Source organism: Trematomus bernacchii, unplaced genomic scaffold (genome assembly GCF_902827165.1).
Source record: "Trematomus bernacchii unplaced genomic scaffold, fTreBer1.1, whole genome shotgun sequence".
Classification (NCBI taxonomy): domain Eukaryota; kingdom Metazoa; phylum Chordata; class Actinopteri; order Perciformes; family Nototheniidae; genus Trematomus; species Trematomus bernacchii.
The window spans coordinates 19856613-19877904 of record NW_022987720.1 but is presented as its reverse complement, the minus strand read 5'-3'; the positions used below and the strand labels follow the sequence as shown (position 1 = coordinate 19877904).

The 21292-nt window shown below is 41.0% G+C and overlaps 1 protein-coding gene across 4 annotated transcripts in view; it reads right to left on the bottom strand.

Annotated features, from left to right (window-relative positions):
* The window catches only part of prkar1b (protein kinase, cAMP-dependent, regulatory, type I, beta), an 82285-nt gene extending 61798 nt beyond the window's left edge, over positions 1-20487 (bottom strand). For 2 of the 4 annotated variants that reach the window (XR_004556865.1, XM_034142889.1), the window contains exons 1-4: positions 20366-20487; positions 18882-19069; positions 4810-4980; positions 1298-1389 (exon numbers count right to left, since the gene is read on the bottom strand). Coding sequence is in view for 3 of the 4 variants with exons in the window: in XM_034142889.1 (XP_033998780.1) it covers positions 1298-1389; positions 4810-4980; positions 18882-19055 (437 nt within the window). In the remaining variant the exon portion in view is untranslated. Of the gene's footprint in view, positions 1-1297; positions 1390-4809; positions 4981-7610; positions 7912-18881; positions 19070-20007; positions 20052-20365 lie in introns of those variants that run through there. The other 2 variants (XM_034142890.1, XM_034142891.1) reach the window with 2 other exon arrangements.
* Between the last annotated feature and the right edge of the window lie 805 nt (positions 20488-21292).

Here is a 21292-nt window from a genome sequence, read left to right as displayed (position 1 = left end):
AACAGGAGCAACAACCGCACCACAACCGCAATGTGACCAAGCGCCCAGCCAGCCGTCCAGCATCGTCAGCAGAAAGTGACGAGTGAGGAAAAACAGGAAGTGTGAGGGAGGCTGTCAGAGCGACGGAGAGAGAGTTAGATGACAGCATAGCCAACTAACTGCCATGTCACAATACAATCCAGCAAATCAGACAAGCTTTTCCCTAGCTTAGAGCCTTCAGCACTGCGGCCTGCATGTTCACCCACAAATTACACAATAACGAGTTCCTGCACAGCATTAATGGTTGATGCTAGCTGTGTGTAGCGAGACAGCAAACATGACAGCAAGTCGAAAAATGTTTACATCATGCATGGTTTCATGGGCCGATGACAAAGCCTTTACATAGCTTGGCATGCCAAGAGGCCTTAAGTATATTAGAACCTCATGGTTTACGGTCTACTGCCACATATTTTTGTGGTGTAACTCTAATCTGCTGCATCAGCCACCCAAGAACATGGTTTTTCAGACTGTCCGGCTCTATCACATGTTGCACCCTGCTCGGGCCTGCTTCTGAAAACTCTGACATGCAATCAGAGGCCTGCGTGCCTATGCCAAGGAAGCACGGTGAATTGTCAACTGACAAAAGACTGAAAAAGAGTGTGTTTTGGGTTTCGTCTGTGGAGGATTTAGCCAACAGGAAAGCTCCGGTGTTTTCCTCTCCATGGGGCATAATGGATTCTCCCCGCCAATGAAACCCTATTCCCGCTGCCAGGCTGGATCGCCATCACTGGAGATCTGGGACAGATGGAAGGATGGCGCGAGGGTGTTTGAAGAGATGAAGAATGTGAAAGAACAAGATGGGAGGGAAAAGAGAGGGATAAAGGGAAATTGGCATCCCTTTCTCTCTGAGGCGAGTATGGAGAATCGTTGATTTCTGAGTGTGTATGTCAGCACCACCGCCCACATCTGAATTCACAACTTGATAGTGACATATAGACAGCGTACCATAACAACCAACCAAACAACCCATTACAAACACACAGACACATCCAGCTGCTCCCTTCCCCACCCTTTGCTGCATACCCCTCCTCTTCTGCTACAGCTGTCCACGCTCAAACCTCAATCCCTCTGCTCACTGGAGATGCTCCCAAAGCAGGCAACACTGGCACACAGTGGCCATGAGGGCAATACATTCAACTGGAACAATGGCCTGTACATGATGTTATCTGCTTACAAACGTCCCATTTTGATTGCTGGCCTTACACTGGGTGTTGTGCAAACATCTACCAACTATTACATTTGTATTTGTCAGTTGTACCTTCTCTCATTGTCGTCCAGGTGAGCAAACAGCACATTCTTGGAGATGGCCTTGGCTAAGGCGGTCATGGTCTTGTAGTCCTTTGGGATCACCTGTGTGGACAGCGCGATAGTATCCATTACATTAAGGGAGACTGCATCGACACTATGCAGGTGGACAGATGAAAAGAAAACAGCACTAAAACATAATAGTCCGACTTCAAAAGCAGACTAAATTGAGTAATTAAAGAGCAGTTTATTGGCAAACTCTAAAAGGAATATCCCACACATGTGTCTGTGTATTTTTGGGAAAGCCCATCTGTTCAGGGATTACACTCAAAATGTCACAGAGCTCTTAAAAATGCACAAGAGGCTTGAACTCATTCATAAAACATGCATTTTCATGTCCTAGTCCCATGTGTGTGTGTGTGTGTGTGTGTGTGTGTGTGTGTGTGTGTGTGTGTGTGTGTGTGTGTGTGTGTGTGTGTGTGTGTGTGTGTGTGTGTGTGTGTGTGTGTGTGTGTGTGTGTGTAAAGGGAATGGCAAAGTCTGAAGCCACAACAAAGCCACAGATGTCTGTATTTATAAACCTAACTTAAGATCCTTATGCCATGGGATGAGAGAGGCAGAAGTAAAATAAAGAGAGAAGGAGGAAAAGTTAAAAGACTAAACTAAACTCTTGTTACTACAGCATAAAAAGAGTGATCATGAGTGTGTACGTATGTGCATGTGTTTTGTCTCTAGTGGTGAGGGAGAAGAGGGGGTAGGCTGTAATTATGTTAAAGCAACAGATGTCTCCACATGAAGACGACCACGCAGCACTGTGCACAACATGCACACTACCACATCACATAGGAAGTACAAAACATGTATCTATCTGCAGTATGGAGCCTGGCCACTCAGTGGACAGGAAGAGAACGAGGCTGGTCTCTGTAACCCAGAAGGGAGTAGGTGATAGAAGTCATTCTTAGATTCAGATTTAAGGGTCATCCACTAAATCATCGTTCATAAGAGTTCCATTACTGTCACCCAGAGATCAGTCATTATATGTCAGGGCACTCAGATTGTTTCTCAGCTTTTCACTGTTCTTCACAGTTACTTGTCAGTGTGATGTCTCGATATTATGTTCCAGCCAATTGGGAGTGGGCGGAAAGGGTGAATCTCTGATGATTTACCAGCTACGCTTACAAGCAGCCAACACATTATGTGGCTGTGTGACGTTGAGATAAGTTATTGCCTCCCTCTGAGAGATCCATATTTTCCTTGAAATGGTTTGATGTTAGTCGGATAAATGCTTGGAAGAGCCAAAGTTCTTCATGGGAAATGCCAAAAACCCAAATTGGAAGAACTATCTGACAGCCCATTTTGTTCACACCTTGTCAAGAGAGTGTCCACGCGTGTTCCCATCAATCTGATGCCAGCCCTCATTCTGCTAATGTGATCTCCGGGTCGACAGGATTTACAATTTATTAAGACTCATGGCGCTTCACAGAAAAGCTCTTTTTAATCCGATGAGCGGGGTTAACTAATTGTTGGTGTTCTGTTTAACAGCTGCTGATTTTCACTGGCCAGTCTTAATGGAATTGATGATGTCTGATGTTGTTGGCACAGAAAGTGTGTGTGTGTGTGTGTGTGTGTGTGTGTGTGTGTGTGTGTGTGTGTGTGTGTGTGTGTGTGTGTGTGTGTGTGTGTGTGTGTGTGTGTGTGTGTGTGTGTGTGTGTGTGTGTGTGTGTGCGTGCGTGCGTGTGTGTGTGTGTGTGTGTATGGCTCTCTCATACTGAAGCAATATTGTGCTTTCAGCTTCTAATTACATTGTAATGTACTTTGTGATGAGTAATCACATACACTTATTTATTTTTCACATGCAGCTGATGTGGCTGTGTGAGTCGTTTCATGTGCAGGTTTATGCGTGAGTGTGTGTGCCTGTGTGTGTGTCAGTCAGATAGTGATGGACAGTGAAGAGAATGAGGCTGGAGATGGGGTAAGGCTTTTTGCCACGAAACATAAATGTGGCTGCTGTTAGAAAACTCAGAGCCATAAACACTTATGCATGTGGGTGTGTGCACACACCTGACACACACACACACTGCATGCTCCAGTGGCCATGCTATTACAGCGTGGTGAAGGGAGTTCATGCGGTTTTGTCATGACCCAGCAATTAATGGCACGTCAAGTTAATTACAAATGAACAAGCATGGCAATGATCCAATGACTACACTGTTCGGATGTATGCACACTATATGAGCTTGTGGGTGTGCTGTATGTGTGTGCTGGACTGTGTAACGTTGAGTTATAGTTTCTGGCAAAAGAGTACCATTTCCAATAACTTGTGGAATGGACACATGACATGTTGCAAGATGACCGATCTCTTTACCAGCCGCCTTGCTGTCCAGAATGAAAAAACGTGAAGTCGCTTTACAGAGAAATTACTTTAGCTTATCTTCACCTTTTCACCTCTCAACTATACTGTCTTTTAAACTAGAGTTATACATGCATTACTGAACAAAAACATTTTAATTTATTCTCAGATTTTGTGTCAAGCTGTTTATTTATATGCACAGCTTTCTGGAATAACCTGATTTCTTGAACAGCATGAGCAACCCAGATTTTATGATCAAGAGAAACTATTATTTTCTAACTAGAGGTCTCGAGGAGAAAGAAGATTTTTAGGCCATGTATACTTGTAAATATGTTTCGAATAAATCTGAACCTTTTTAATGTATACATGTGCCTGACATACTGTAGAATAAAGACTGTAAAAGTACTTCAGGAGGATAACCGATTACATGTAGTGATGTATCCCCATTGTAAAAATAATTGTATTCAGAGACTTAAAATGACAAAAGTAGCCTCTAGGAAGTCTAAAAAAGTCAGTTTCTAAAGATGAATGATCTTGCTTCCTTTTGTGCATTTGAAAGTACTGAGGGTAACTTCAAATGAAGGTTTCGATCTCATGTATTGGTTTTCATTTTGGCTAGAGCAAAATAAATTAAACTGGCATGATTGAAAACACTCTTTTCATTACATATTACAATTTCAAGAAGTCAGTTATCTGCAAAACCTGAGTGGGAGTCTCCGGCTGTCCATCTAATATCAGACAGTCAACACTCATCATCAGTTCAGCAGATGACTCACAGAGTGTTTTTCTCCATATAAAATCACGTGTCCAAGTCGGTTCACTAATTGCATCAATCATACATTTCCACAGCTTATCTCCTTTCCCACTGTCACGATGTTTCAATGAATCTGTTTACATTCCTGCTCTTGAGTGGGTGTCAACAGAGCGACAGTTCCGCGTCGAGCAAATAAACAACAATCAACCTTGATGACTGCTTGATGTTTTTATTGATATAAGACCGTATTTTGAATGAATAAGCCCCCTTTCACTTATGTACATGTTATTTCAGATGTTATAGTTTGTTTGTTGCTTGAGTTCTTGTATATGAAAAGCATTGAATGCATGTATCTGTGTGTGCTGAGTTTTAATCAACAAGTGTGGATGTTTGTGTATGCATCCATCTTCCCACACTGACCTTGCGTACGTAGCTGACAGCATCCTCTTCAGTGTAGACCTCGGCGCTGACCCCTCCCCTGCGGCGCCGGGCCTTCACGACAGGATTGGGCGGTGGGGGAGAAACCTCATCATCGTGTGAGTCCGACTGGCTGTTAGATTTCTGGCGTGCCATGATCTGCTTGCATTCTTCCTGTAGAAACAAGAAGACGTGACTGTTAGAGGGACAAGCATGTAGTGAGGGAGAGTATAACATATTTCAGCAGTAAAACTAAAATAAATTAGCAAATGGTCAAAACAGTGAGTCTTTTGACAAAGTCTTTAAAAAGCGTTCAAAGTGCATGTGAAGGAAAATAGATGTGAATGCTTTTGTAGCTTCAGGCAAGAAAAATAAGATCATCTGAGAGCTTCTGATTTTTTTTTACATCACGAATAATCACATGAAGTTGGGATGACAATCCTCTCTTAACACCCTTTTTATCATTAAGCATCATGTGGATTCCTAACCAGGTCAGACAACACTACAGGTCTGTATAACTCAGAGAAAGTACAGCGGACATGTCCTAGTCCTGAGTGCATGCTGCCTGGACATCTGGCTGCTATGGTATGAAATGAAAGGCATCAAATATTAATGTCTACAGGCTCAGCCAGGTACTCTCTTCCTCTCACATAATAAACAACAAGGAAGGAAGACATCAAAGCGAGGACAGGGTGCCTCCGTCTGGCTGCTGTTCTTACTGCTGAGCAATCTGCACGTAATGAATTATTGATTCCACACTTGATTAACACATTAGCATAAGTATACAATAAACCCACTGTAAGCTTGTTAATGTGGAAGAGCGCTGTGGGACCAGTGCAACAGGATAGCAAATGTAGACAACATCCACGACTAGAGTGCATTTGTGTGTTTATTCTTTTATTTGAGTGCATTAGTGTGGCTAATAGCACAGTGGGGATTGAGTTGGCAGCAGCATTATTCACAAACCACTCATTTGGTACAGTAACCATTTCATCTGTGAGCTGGTTCACTGCATTGCTGCTGTGTAGTCAAAGACAAACAAAGGTGTCTCAGGGACAGAGCTCCAGACAGAGGTGGCACTCTCACACTGCTGTACAGAAACACAGCCCTGACATCAACAGAACCAGAGAGAGGAGTGATGGAGAGATGGAGAGATGGAGGAAAGCAGGCTGCTGGGGGATTTGTCTTGTTGGGGGCTCAGGTGGTCTCTCCTGTTCTATGAGAAAGCTGGGCTTATAACAAGTACATTTCATCATGGTGAATGGTTAATTGTCTCTGATTTTCAGACTGTTGGACAAGAAACAAATGATTTTCAAGATATCAACCTACACAAATTGTGATTTTTCCTTACTTTACTTTACACTAAAATAATCAGCTGATTGCTCGTTAACACAACATCACCAGTTGCATCCATAGTTAAGTGCATTTGACAATGACATTTAAAATCTATGAAAAAAAAACACTTAACTTCAATTATATTCATTTATTTATCTTGTGCTAAGACAATACCCAATGTTAATAGCAAAAAGCTATTTGTATATTCTATCAACTTTAATATGTAATCCATTATAGATCATTAACAAGGGCAGCAATTAATTGAGGTCATTGATTGTTCACACCCTCAAGAGCAAATGCAGACAAAAGATGCAAAGAAGAAACATATCGAGTCTGTCTTTTTGCTACCAGTTTGTATTAGAGTGCATTTTATAATTCAAGTACAACCATTTTCTATGAAACATAGTAAGGACACTTTTTATCTGCAAAAAGGGTAGAGGGGAGAAGGAAAAATAAGACTTGGAGTATTTTGGAGCAGAGTGATTTCTGAGTGCCTTGAGCAGGGAGGAGAAATTGTTGCTGCTCATACACTGACAGGGAGGGAGACAGAGACAGAAGAAGAGAGAGATAACCTGTGACAGAGAGATCTCTAGAAGAACAGAAACACAGAGAGCCAGAGCGGGAGGTGGAGAGAAGATGTCATATTACCTCAAAACTGAGACAAACAAAACTGTCATATCCAGACCTAACAAATCAGCACTTCTCCTCAAGTTCTCTCTATCTATTTCAATCATCTCAGCAGCATAATGTGAGCACACATACAGCAATGCTATGATGATAAAAAAAAAAAAACAGCAGTCAGATAAAACGACTTATAATTGTACTATTTCTTACTTATTTCTTGTCGTTTTCCTTTCGTCTAATTATCATTTTGTCACAGACAGTCTCTCTCTCTCCATTTCCCTCTGTTCTCTGTTTGACTTTGAGTCTCTCCTGCTAATTACACCCTAAGGTTACTGTGATGCTTTTTTCACTGTCTGTGTATAACAGTGTGAAAATGCACATCACACACACACACATACATACGCACACGTCTTGCTTACGCAGAATCACTGCCTGAGGGGACACAGCCAGCAGGAGAGAAGAGGGAAGATAGAGCCAGAGAGCAAAACACACACACACACACACAATCTCACAAACTCATGCACAGGCAGACTGCAGGCGGAGAGGCAAGCTTACACACTCCAGCGTATTCAAGGTGGAAAGGTCTGGTAACACACCACCACTATCTAAAGACAGCAAGGGCAAAGCCAAAACAAACACTTCCCTTCCTTTGAAGCAGAAACAATACATGCATCTCTATCTCCTTGATTTAGTAAAAAACTATAAGTCAGAATTATTGACAACACACACACACCATGCATATCTACCTTCCAACAAAACAAATAGTGTTGTATCCTACTTGCTCCTGCCTTAATGAGACTATAAAGACTATACTACATGCTAAGTTTGTTAGCAGAGGTATTTACCATGGCATAGAGGGCCCCTGGCCAGGCGTGCTGTATGTCCCTCAGCCTGTCAGAGGCACCAGGCATCAAGTCAAAGTGGGAGTGTGTCAAAGTGTGCATGGGAGTCAACACACCTAGACCCCCATCTCATACACACCTGACACACATGTCACACCACAGCAGCAGCAGCATCTTCAGCGACCACTGAGTTTAGGTGTGTGTGTGTGTGTGGGTAAGGAATCAGAGAATCCAAGTTTGTGTTCCGAGAGAGTGAGAGAGCGCGAGTGGCAAATTGTCTGTAATCCCCGCGACACAGCCGCTGAAGAACAAGACTACTGATGAAAACACTGATCACAGCTAAAAGGTTTTCTCTCCCTCGCTTCTGCGCAACTCTCTGTCTGTGCTTTCCAGCCCTTTCTCTCTCTCTCTCTCCCTCTCCCTCTCTCTCTCTCACGCGCACGCACACTTACAATCAGGTGGCGCAATGAGCGGGCTCCTCTTGCTTTCCCCCCCGTCGCTATGACAACTGGGTTCTATGAGCATCCTGAACAGCAGGAAGCGACGGTGGCACGCACACCTGCACGCCACGCACACCTACATTCACGCACACCTACATTCACACACACCTACATTCTCACACACCTACATTCTCACACACACACACACACACACACACACACACACACACACACACACACACACACACCACACACACACACACACACACACACACACACACACACACACACAACACACACACACACACACCACACACACACCACACACACACACACACTACACACACACACACACACCACACACACACACACACACACACACACACACTACACACCACACACACACACACACACACACACACACACACACACACAGTTCTGACGCCTGTTGACAGATTGTCTCTCTCTCGCTCACACATCTTAAGTGATTCATGTCACAGAAGGAAAAACGTCACTCCCCTCAATATGGACTTCTGTTCTGACCAAATGGCGTGTTTTGCAACAGCAAATGGCTGAAAACATTCCTTTAGGGATATAACATCGTCCAATACATTCCCAGTATTTGCCAGATGCTGTTTTGTACCATGCAGTGTCTTCCTCACTCGCTGCTGACCTCCAGCCCCACCCGCACGCTTTCCTATTAGGTCAGAGGGTCAGGCATCAAGTGAGGACTTTGTGTCTGGCTCTGATAAGTCCTTATACTGTTCTCTCCACAATGCTCAAACATGGGGAGACAGAAATCCCTTGCAGCATGATCTTTGAGGTCTACAGAGGAGACTTCATTAGTGCAAGGTGAACTAAGAACAGCTGCAATGTCTTTAGCAGCAGCAGAGGAAAGATTGCTCTTGCTTTAGCGCTTCTGTAACAACACAAAGGCTAGGCAGTTTGAGTCTCATTCATCATTTCCGGGGCTATACAAGTAGCTAAGTAAAAAACATCTGCAGTTGGTTTGCGCAACTATTTTCCCTTTATGATATCCTATCTCAATGTAAGATATAGCAATCTTTCCAATGAAACAGGGACTTTCTTTAAAACCTTCTTTTCTATTTGTCTACAAAAATATGTTCTGCTCTATTATTGTATTAGTGCGTTAAGCCTATGTCAGATAACCCCCCCCCCCCCCCTTTCCTGCTTCTCTCCTCTGCTCTCCCTGCGTCATCATTGGCGGCTGGATGCCAGGGAGAGAGAGGACAGGAGAGCAGGGAGAGGAGAGATAGCAGAGGACACAGATGTATGCAGGACATTGAAGCTATATCAAAAGTACACTTTCCTTTAGAGACACAGTGACTTTTGGTCAGAGACAAAACCACCAAGAAGAGAATCACATAAAAGATGACCCACATGCAATCCCCTCCACAAACAAAAGTCACTGTTATAAATGATTATCAGTTCAAATTGCTCATTTATGGATGATAAATCCAATTTGGACCAAGCAGATATGAACAAAGGTTCCAACTATCTATCATCCTAAAAGCCATGACTAACCAATCTTCATCCATCCAGTCGCCAATTACGCTCCGCACAAAAGCTCTGAACTCCTCAAGGACTCTGAGCACAAATACATACAAATGTCTTTTCTTACATGAAGTCAGATTCAGATATTAGTTTGGAAAAAAGGAAGCATCCATAAGCGGTTACCTTACGTGGCCCTAATCCGGTGACCGAGACAATTTTACTCTCCACTGCCAGAGCTGAAAGCAAGCGAATGAACCAAAAACAACAATGTGCCACACACACACACACACACACACACTGGTAATGAAGCATGGAGAGCTGATCCACCAGCAGAGCTAACAGTCTACTCATCACTCTGTTCCACACCATTACAGCACCACAATGGACAGAAAGTTCTCTGATGTATTAGGACTGTGCGTGTGTGTGTGTGTGTGTGTGTGTGTGTGTGTGTGTGTGTGTGTGTGTGTGTGTGTGTGTGTGTGTGTGTGTGTGTGTGTGTTGAGCTGACCTACTGACAATAAAATGCTGTGCAACACACGCATACACACATTTGTGTCGTAATCCTAATGGTTTAATGATTACCCTACATTTCCTACTTTAGTTTTCTGTAAGTACTGTAGTCGTGATTAAACTGTTGCTATATGACAGCCAAAGACATCAAATGAGAAAAACCCCATCCTGCCTCTTGCATCACGCGTACATTTTCTTTATGCTAGCAGGATGTTAGTTGTAGTTTAATGAAGCATCACTGCTGTTCAGTTCTTTAAATATGTTCAGTTAATGGACAAGATTAGTTTCACATCCATCTGCACCATGCAGCCTTTTGTCAGGATTTAAATTAGATCTCTCAAGACCTAACACTCTTGGTTTGTTTATTGTCAATTGACAGGAACAATTATTTGCGATAATATTGCTAATCAAGTAATTAATTCAGTTTAATTTGTATTAAACATAATATCTTTGGATTCTGCATTGTTGGTTGGACAAATTATGAATAAATATACTTTAAAAAGGCAAAATTGAAACTAACCTATCAAAGAATAATGATCTATTTATTTAGAGCTGCACAGATAGACTCATCTGTTAGTAGTTTACAAGTAAAGAAACATCAAAAGCTTTTTTGAAAATGGAATGAATCATTGAAGTAATTAGTAGCAGCCCAACTCTTAGTTATTCAAGTTTTACTATAATCTCTTTTGCCACCTCTGTATAAGTGCTTTCCATCGTAGTGCTGTACACCTTTTCTCTTTTTCTCTCACTCCAACCACAGATTAGCTGGGAGGGGGGGGGGGGGAGATCTGGGGGAGATCTGATGGGCAGATGAAAGAGGACAAAGAAAGGACCACCAGGGAAACAGGGGCTGGGGGTCCAATGTACCTGTAGGGGCCCCAGGGTGGGCTGGGGGAGGAGGTTTAGGCCCGGGTCACTGCGTGCACCCAGGGTTGATTTGACAGAATACCCTGCGCTCAACATGGTGGTGATGAGTGAACACACAGGCTGGAGACATTCATTACTACACTAATATGTTGTTTGCATACACATCACTGGCACACACAGCTATAAAATAACTGTAATAATCATAAAGCAGAGCACTAAAAAGACTGGGACAACGTAAGAGAAAAGTAGAACAGGTTAATCCAAACCTAATTCACCTCCAACTGCTCTCAGCCAACCCAAAACACAACCAAACCCTCCTGACAAATTGTCAATCAGAGGCCCTTGGAGGGACTGGAGGATTTGTTATGATGGGTCCTGGTGACAGCTGAATGGCTGGCAGCACAGAAAGGCTTCTCAGCTTACAGGGGATGGCGGGAGAGTGGCTGATTGACTGATAGACTGACAGACAGAAAGTGAGGAGCTCTCCCATAATGCAATGCGATGGGATCGTTCACAAGCAGAGCTGAGGCAGCATTGTTGACATTTTGTTTTACTTGACATGCTTTATAATGTGGAAGAATGCGTGGCACCAACGTATAATCATTGCCACACTGGTCTACAAACATTAGAGATGATGTGATGTTAGAGTGCTTCGGAAGTTACATCACATAATAAAAATACTAAATTATAGTGATTAAAAAATGTAATAAATACAAATAAGATTTATTAGGGTAAATAAAGATACAAAAAAAATACAATAAAAAACATATTTAATTAACTAAACTGTTAAAGTACATTTTTCTTTGTCTTATGTTATGGTTGGTAAACTACATATTTTAAGTCAGACAGAACAAGAAAAGCAGGCAAAATAAACATAAATGGGAAAGAACTCTTAGTTTATAGCAAATAAATATAAAGCTTTATACAATACAATTATATTTAAATGTATTCTGAAGGCAATGAATGGATGCTGAATTGCAAAGTGTTTTCTTCAGTTGCAACTTAAGAGGAAAGAATTGAGTTAAAGAGCAGGTCTAAGTCCGACAATTCAACGGAGGGTTTGTGCGAGGTGACGGAAGAAATAGAGTACAGAAGAAGAAAAGAGAATATTAAAATATGACTGGATGCTAGTAGATGAGACAGAATATGAATGGACATGGCTGCTGAATTCAGAGTGGAATAAAATGATTAGTGATGAGAGGGATAAGGGAGAAATTGTAAAAGGCAGGAGGGAAGCATGAGACACAAACGTATGATCGTCTTGTGAGTGTGAAGCACACAGGGAGCATTGTACAAACCGTAACACATACTAACACATGAACACGACGACAAACAGATATACACATACACAGAGGACGTAAAAGGTGTGTAACAACTTCTCTATGGCAAGGGTATTTTAAAACAACATATAAAGGGATTTACTGTTAGATAATACACCTGTTCAGTTCATTAATGCCGAACAGCACCCCAGAAGACGAAATAGACGCATTTACATTTGGTGCTAAGTTTCAATTTGAGATCACAAAACAGCGCCAAGTCATGTAGTCATCCAAATATATAGTTTAGACTCAAAGCACAACACCCTTACAGATGGAGTTGAATAGTTATGGCTCTCATGCGCTGAACATTTGTTTGCCAGTGTGGGTGGTATGGACATGATCAAAGTGTTGTGCATTAGTAGTGACACGCATCTTGAGTCATCAAATATTTTCTCACAAAACGAAACAGGAAGAGCGGAGTAGAAAGTATTTTTTTTGCAGCTTAATTTTTTTTGCAGCTTAATTTTAATGCGCGGCCACACAAAGCCAGCTACAGTGGTCCCGAATGCCAGAAAATACTGTTAAGCCTTGTGAAGATGCAATATGCCCAATTCAATAAAACATCTGCGATGGCAGCTGCTGACTTGATCTATTCAGCGACATCCACATTCACACATTCAGTCCTGGCACTGCTCTGTTAGACCGATCAGTAATGATGCAGACTGATACGGCTTTTGCATTGATAAGAACAAACGTACTGCCCAATAACAAATATTTAAATGGAGACTAAACAGCTATGCCACATACTTACAGTAAATCAATCCGAAGAACACAATAGGTAATACAAAACATTGATTAAGGGACAGTTGTGTCAGAATACTATAAAAACTCAGCTAAGTTGACTCAGTAAATGCTGTCTTTTTAAATGTTGGTGTGCCAAAACATACAAACTGAGCTGAGCTGATAGAGTTTGGAGATGAGAACAACAATATATACCACTGCTGTAGAGATCATAGGCATCATTATCACGCATAAATAGGCAGGATGAAAGGGAGCAGACGCCTGTTATTTTCCCATTCACAATGTCAGCAAAGAGTACCAAAGACTCAGCTGTTATTATATTGAAACAAGAGTTAAAAAAACGAAATATTTAGATGTTTAATTTGGTTCTCTCAAGTTTGCAAGTGTGTGTGAGTAGATGAGGGAAACAAAATAGAAGCACAAAAGAAGAAACAATGAAAGAAAGAAAAGAAAGGGGGAAAAAAGAAAGAAACTGAGGGCAAACGATGGAGAAACTGAGACAGGGAAAAGAGATTTTCCAGATAAGACTGTGAAAGCCGCATGAAATGGATCCTGTGCAGATATGAAATGAGGTTAGTTAGGTCAGGAAAAGGGAGGGAAAAATACCCAGTGATCTAATTGGCACACAATAAAACCCTGAACACAAAAGAGGAGGGATGAAATAAACTTTGAAAATAAAGGGGCTCATTTAACACAGGATAGAATACAGTCTATCTATCCTTGACTGTTGCCTAGGTTACCACCTCTATTGGGCTACGAGTGCTGACAAAAACAGCTGAGGGAAATGAAAAAGAGAACAGACAAACTCTGAGGGTTAAGTACAGGAGATGAAAACAATTATATGACAAATTGTAGTTTGTTTAAAACAATAGTTTCATAATTTTACAGGCTGCCAGAAATCAGACCTGACTTGACCTTGATTCAGTGATGAAGCATAATACCAAAACAAGATTGAAAACAAATCCAGATGAAATAGACATGATCCAAATCTCTCTTCAAAGTTACCCTTAGCATTGGGAAAGGAGCACAATAAGCCTTCTAAATAACATGGGACACCACAAAAATGTACATGGCCTGGCCCAATTCAACAAGTACCCCACAACACAAGCAGAGATTGGGAAGACTTCAATTTTGGATTCAAGAAGGGTGAAAACCTGCAGGTTCTTTTATTTTAACCACTTGCATACACAAGGTGATTGGACCACTGACCACCATTTAACAACTGAACGGTTCAAGCCCTGCTCCGTTAGAAATACAGTAGTTTCTTAATTCTTTAAATGATACTTCATTGACCCTGACATTTCCCCTACAGGCAAGGACACAAACACCAATTTAAGGTTCAAGGCTTTTATTACCTACATAGCTACAGTGTAGTTATGACGATGAAAATATTAGGTCACAGGCTCCACCAACAGTGAAACACAATAAAACAGAAAAACAGAAAACATAGTGCAAGTAAATACAAAAAGAGAAATAGTAAAATTGTGAAATAGTGCAATAAGAGTCTATATAGAGTCTATATACAAGTGATTGGAATATACACCATATTGTCATAATGTCACAAGATGACAGTGTGCATGAAATGTCCGTTTTTAAAGTAAAAAAGTAATGTGCCGCTTAATTAATCAAAAACACTGCACCAGGGTATGGTGTTATCCATATGATCTTGGAGCAAAAATCTAATAATCAAAATATATATTTTTTGACTGTCATCTACACAGAGACATTATATGCTGCTGTTAGATAACCAGCATGTAAGCAGTTAGACTATTGTGTTTTAAGTGACAGTGTGGGGATGGATATCTGCTGTATCGTACACTTAAGCAGCACAGGGGTAGATAGAGGAATGAAAACAAAGCTAAGTGTCAGCAGCGTCAGTGAGGATAGTGTAGTGAAAAGTAAAGCTGCAGCAGCTCAGGCAGCAGGATGGAGCAGAGCTCAGCAGCTTAACATACATTAACTTATTGCACAAGGTGTGATGGGTATGTGATGCAGAGAGTGAGATGCTGTATTCCACCAATCAAATGTATTAATCCAGTGGCGTAACTATTGACGGTGCAGCCGGTGCAACGCATCGGGGCCCAGAGCCGGCCAGGGGCCCATGCAACAAAAATAAATAAAAAATAATAATAATATTTTTTTAATATATTTTTTTTATGGCATTGACCGGTTCACGCAGTCTTCAAAGTAACCAAGCAACCTAAATTAATTTGTAATTTGACTGTCCAATGACCTTTTCCTGACCTTTCATGTCATGTGATCATGTGACATTTTTGTCATACATCGTCCTCGAAATCGAGCGCTAATGTTAGCAATGTTGACGTGCAGCGGCAGCCGGAGCCGGAGGCTAACGATAGCTCACCTGCCTCACCACCATCATCTAGCTCCACAAGTGAAGCTGTATCCGTGGCCGTGGCTGTGCAACTTTCTTCTCCAGCCAGCCAGGAGGAGAGGATGGATTTGGCTGTGCCCGGCGGTGGTCCAACAGTTCCCCCAAGGGCCCCAACCGATAGGGGACTCTATGGCGCTATTGAGACCCCCAACGCCAAGATCAAAAGCTATATTATAGCAACCGGTCTATGTAGGCCTACCGGCCCATTCCCCAGAGACAAACATCAAGGAAACAGGTTTAATCCTCTTCTTAGTTCGCTGTGTCGTTGTCAGGCTGTGGTGGTCTGAGGCCAGGGCAGGCTGTTGTTGATAGCCTATACATGTGGCGCTTCAGAGTGGTTGTGTATGTCCGTGCGTGTGTGAGCCAGAGTTCCCGTTAGCCGGTAATTACCGGACTATGACCGGTAAAATATGCTGAAGACCGGCAAATCTAAATCTCTCCGGTCAAAATGTCCGGTCAAAATAATTTCCCTTTAGCACAATACGGCATCAGTTGCGCCATTTATGTGACAGACAAGAATAGTATGTGACAGACAAGAATAGTCAATTCTAATGACTAACATTTAATGTGGAGAAAGAGTGTCCTGTATGGGTTGATTGTGCGTTGATCTGTTGGTAATGCCTCGGGGTTCCGGTGGGCATGTAAACAAATGCATAATGCTGCGCTATACTTTGTGGCCTCACCCGGTTGCATAGCGACGCTTATTGTTTAGGTGTCTTTTAATAAGCATGTAGTCATATCATTAGCTAGAACTAGCTAGATCTGATCGATATGGACATAAACGCGAGTGAAGTCTAATCTGACGGGAGCAAGAGATCAGCTGCTGCTGACGAGTTGACACGCAGCTCTGCATGATCATCTGCAGCTGAGCGGAACAAACCACACACTTCAGGTTAGAATATCACGTAGCTATTTTAATTACCTCTCAAACTACCTAAACTAGTTATAGATATGTTTAGTTTTACTGTCGGGTCACTAATTACTGGATCCGCGAGCTGCATGATACTGACGGGCTGTCAGGAGAGGGAGAGAGTGCTCCGTTTATTATTCCCGTGTTATAAATTACTGTACACTTTTGAATAATGTAGTTAATCTACTAGAATTAGTTTGTTTAATATCGAATCATATCAATTTGTTTAAAAGCTCAATAAATAACAAAGAAGACCTTTGACCGGCACTTTTCTCATTTTGTCCGGAAGATTTAAACTTTAACGGACATGTTGACTGGCAAAAAAATATTCTAACGGGAACTCTGGTGTGAGCGCATCAGTGTGCGCATATGTTTGGGGCGATGGGGGGGCCCAAAAACAATATTTGCACCGGGGCCAATCACAACCTTGTTACGCCACTGTATTAATCCTTCACCAGTCACACGTAAAGACTGTAGCAGAGCCCACTTTCAGGAAGCTAAAGACCCATGTAGACTAGCTTATTTCTTCGTTAGCTATTAGGGTTGTAATGATCCATTAATATGATATTCAAGATTCAAGATTCAAGGCTTTTATTGTCATTTGTACACAACATACAGTGTAGTTATGATGCATTTATTCAATGATCAACCATGCAATATCATTGGTGCAAAGTTAAAACGTTGATACATATCATTGTCTTTGAGATATGCCTTCATTTTTGAAATTCCCATTGCATGTGGCAATTTATAGTCAATTACAGGAGTTCTATTTTCATTCATTTTATATAAAAATAATGGATTGTTTTTCATTTAAATGTCTGAAAGAGCCCATTAATGAAGTTGTCAAACCAAATGTTAGTTGCCTTTTGTGAGCTAATTTGAATGTTAACTTTTGGTGTTGATATTTTCTTATAATTATAATTGAATAGAATCGAAATAGTATGTGACAGAATTTTTTATATGCTATTTTTGTCAATAGATTTGATATAACATCCAATAAATAGATATTAAATGTAATACATATACTTTTTCACTACTTTAAAACATAGTTTTTTTTATCACAACACAAAAACTTTGATGCTCATTTGCTATTGAGCCATAATTATTACAGTATGCAGTGCAGATGTGCCTCAAGTCATTTTATACCATTTGCTACTATTATTCTAACCATTGGTATTCATGCTGCCTGTCTGTCTATGCAGCAGAAGCTCTACTATCAATGTTGTGCTCACACTCAGCTCTGTGAGGACAGTAGCTCCAGATGTAGTGGACAGATGCAAACACATAACTGGGACTGGAACTGGAACATTCTGGCCTTGACCTTGTACTTTGTGTCCTGATGCCCTGAAAACCTAGATGAACACAACCCATAAAAACCAAAATAGTCCTTCTCATGTCAGAAAAATATCAAATCAGATGACTCCCACATGATCATCAACGCACACACTTCAAAGCAAGCAACGATAGAGACCCTCCTCCAGGCATCAGCATGGTGAACTTAAGCACTGCTATATCTGATGGCGCCTCACAATCACTTCTCTTGTTGAAAACTTATTTCCAAGGACTTAACTCTCCTCAGGCCAATATTCACAGCCCACAGCTCCGTCTCATACACCTTCATGACCCATGTTCAACAGTTAAAGAGAAGAACCCATTGTTGAAACGAAGATATCAAATGATCAACTCATGAGCAAAATACCCATCTGACTCCACTTGATCAAAGCCAAATGTTTGGAAGGAACATCCATCAGGCCTAAAATGTGGGCCACCATTATAGTGAAAAGCATATTGGGCAAAATATTAACAACAGCAGAAGTCAGTGAAGCAACTTCAATGCAAAATAACGTTGCCTCTGTAGATATGCCACACAGTACACTACCAACTCATATGCTTATGAGACGGACATAGAACACACAGAGCATTCACATGGTCTGCCAAAGAGAGAAAGGTTGCCAGTGTTAACCCCATTTCTATGATCTTTTTTATTTTTGCATATTCATTAAAAAAAAGCCTTCTCTACTCTCTGTAGTGACGGACAGACACACAGACAAACAGTCTGGTTCTCAAACCTCTAAATGAATTCTCCCCTTGTAGGATGAAAAATGAAATCTCTATTATAACAGTTTGAATACAAGTATGTGATAATGTTATTAATTTAAACAAGGTGAGGAAACGTCACAAAGAAATAAAACCAGTTTGTATATGTGCCAGGTGAATATGAAATACCAACACACTTGAAATGTGTGTTTTTTTATATATGAAATTGTCCATAATATTAAAACAGCTTACTTCATTGTAACCAAGCCTGTAATAATAACCACTTATTTATTCCTGGATTTCCCCACAGGGATTAACAAAGGCCCATCTTATCTTATTTTATCATAAAATATATGGAAAATGTCATTTATATAGGCTTTTTTGTACATTAATATCAGAGAAATTCAGACTAGGAATCACTACTTGGAATCTGGCACACACTGCAATCAACATGTATGTCATATATATGTAATATTAAAGGTTAAACTACACATAATAACTTCAAGAGAAACCTAAATTATACAAAACTTTGTTATCACCAACCTTCTCCAGCTTTTCAAAATGTTCCCGCAGGAACTTCATAGGACGCTCAGGCTTTGCAATGCAGAGGTTCACAATGCACTCTTTGAGGATCTGCTGGATGTTGTGCTTCTGCACAAAAATTTCACAGCCCTTCAAACTCTCGTCTTCTTCCAGAGTGGAGGAGGAGGTGGCCATCTTATCTTTTATCTCTGTGGATGAGGGAGAAAACAGGGTGGACCATGAGAGGAGGGGGAGGGAAGGCAGAATAGAGAAGGGGTAGTAAAGGGGCAAAATGAAGGGCAAAATGCAGCGCATACAGTGTGATAAGAGGAACATAGGATAGAGAATGGAGGAGCAATGGAACATGGGAAGGATGTACATGGACATTTCACACATGGAAGTGTTTGATGAAGGTAGTTGTTGCAGATGGATGTTACCTTTGGTAGTTCAGAAAGATCTTTCATTTTGTAAATACCAATAAAAAGTTACTACTTAAGCTGTAGGGTTGGACAATATGACGATATACACCTTGAGACAATATAAATTGGTCAACTGTCGACTAAGAGGTAGCTAACTTTTTATTTATAGGTGTATTCGATTATTGTAGGAAATGCTGCAAATAAATGAGCATGGATGCTTTATGATTATTGCGTGATAATATTATTTGCATCAATGTAATAAAGTACCTTGATTTGTGTTTTTTTTTTACAGCCAATAAAATATCCTGCTGTCTAGTTATTTTATCTTTAAATATCTCAACAAGTATATCTTTAGTTAATAGTAATATTGTGATTTTTAGATATAAATAACATGATTAAAGTACATAGCCTACCCAGGAATAGACAATGTCATCCTTGTTGACAAACCCTAATTTGAGTATACACAGGTCATGCACAATTAATGTATGACTACTGCATGATCATTAATGCCCTTTGAATGATTCTTTATCGATGAAGTTGAATGAACATGAACGTTTTGGAAACGTGTGCTTTAAGGTACGATCTTATTTATGCAAGTAACAATTTTCTAGGTGGATTCAGAGCTAAATATAAAATAGTGTATGACAACTCACAACAGCAATGATTATGTCAGACAGTAATGTCAAATAACGTAGCAGCAAGCCAGGAAGCTGAGCAGGTGTAGCTACCTTGTATCACTTCCTCAAATGGAAATCACATCTGCGATGTTTTTCTATGCATAATAAATCTAAAGCAGGTATGAGTTCAGGTCATGGCAGTTGTCACATGTTGTTCAAAGCAAATGGCAAAACAGTGGCCACAAATAACACATTTGCCATGCACACGGTTGAGCTTGTGATGATAAGCACCTGTTCAGATGCATTCAATAGACGGCTAGCCCAGCTAGCTTTGCTAACCTTACAATGACAACCAAACCACAACAAAGGGGAAATACTGCGGCGTAAACGCCATGAGGGGCCTGTTCTTAACCGCTATTAGGTGTTTATAAAAACACCGCCTATTCGGAGCCCTCGCTGGTGTCCCTACCGTTATATCTGTAGGATGCTCAGTGAGAAAACACCTCGCTGCTGGAGATTGGTGAGGTGCCGCTGGTAAGCAGGGATGCTGCTGCGCTCTGCTTCTCTGCTCGCTCTGCGTCAGTCCCGATGACGTCAATCTGTCAGCCTCTCGACCGCAGCGGCGCTCTCACGAGGCCAGCGGCAGCGAGCACGCGCCAACCCTTTTGCAGGTAAAAGATCTTTAAAGGCTACATCCACCCTAAAAAAATTACGAGGGTGCAATTCTGTAACATGATTATGAAACAAACTGATCCATAAATGTAAAAACAGACTACGCAATTTAGAGACTCTGAAAATTACCAGCTACACACACCCCATCCTCTCTTGTGACATTATGTAGGCCTACAGTATGTCAATAATAGTATGTTTATGATTGTTATAATAATTTATTCCCCTGTAGCTTAAGCTCTATGTCTATGTATTTCTTCGCTGTTCTTGCATTATGTACAAATACTTCCTAATACCTATACCAATGCCCTTATTTGGACCACACACGATTTAGAAACTCAGCCTTCATTATCTCAACCACACATCTGTAAAGTTTTGTGACGCCAACTTTGTCCAGGCATTTAATTTAATTGAAGTAGGCCTACTCCTATAACATGTACACACGTAACACATTATAAAGAAAATATAAACTGTACATTAGTTTACGAGTTCGTGTGTTTTATTGTTTTAGAGAAAATCTTAGTTTTTTACATACATTTATATTGATGGATAGGGAATTTGGCAAACATAATTAACCCAGTTAACATGAGTGTAGATCCTGTGTATTATTGACCAGCAGACCAGCAAGGCAACACAAAATACATCAATAATTCAAAGTTATTAAACCACAGATTTTCCTGAAATTGGGCTATGCCAAAATCGAAGCACAGATTGTGGACCTCTAAAA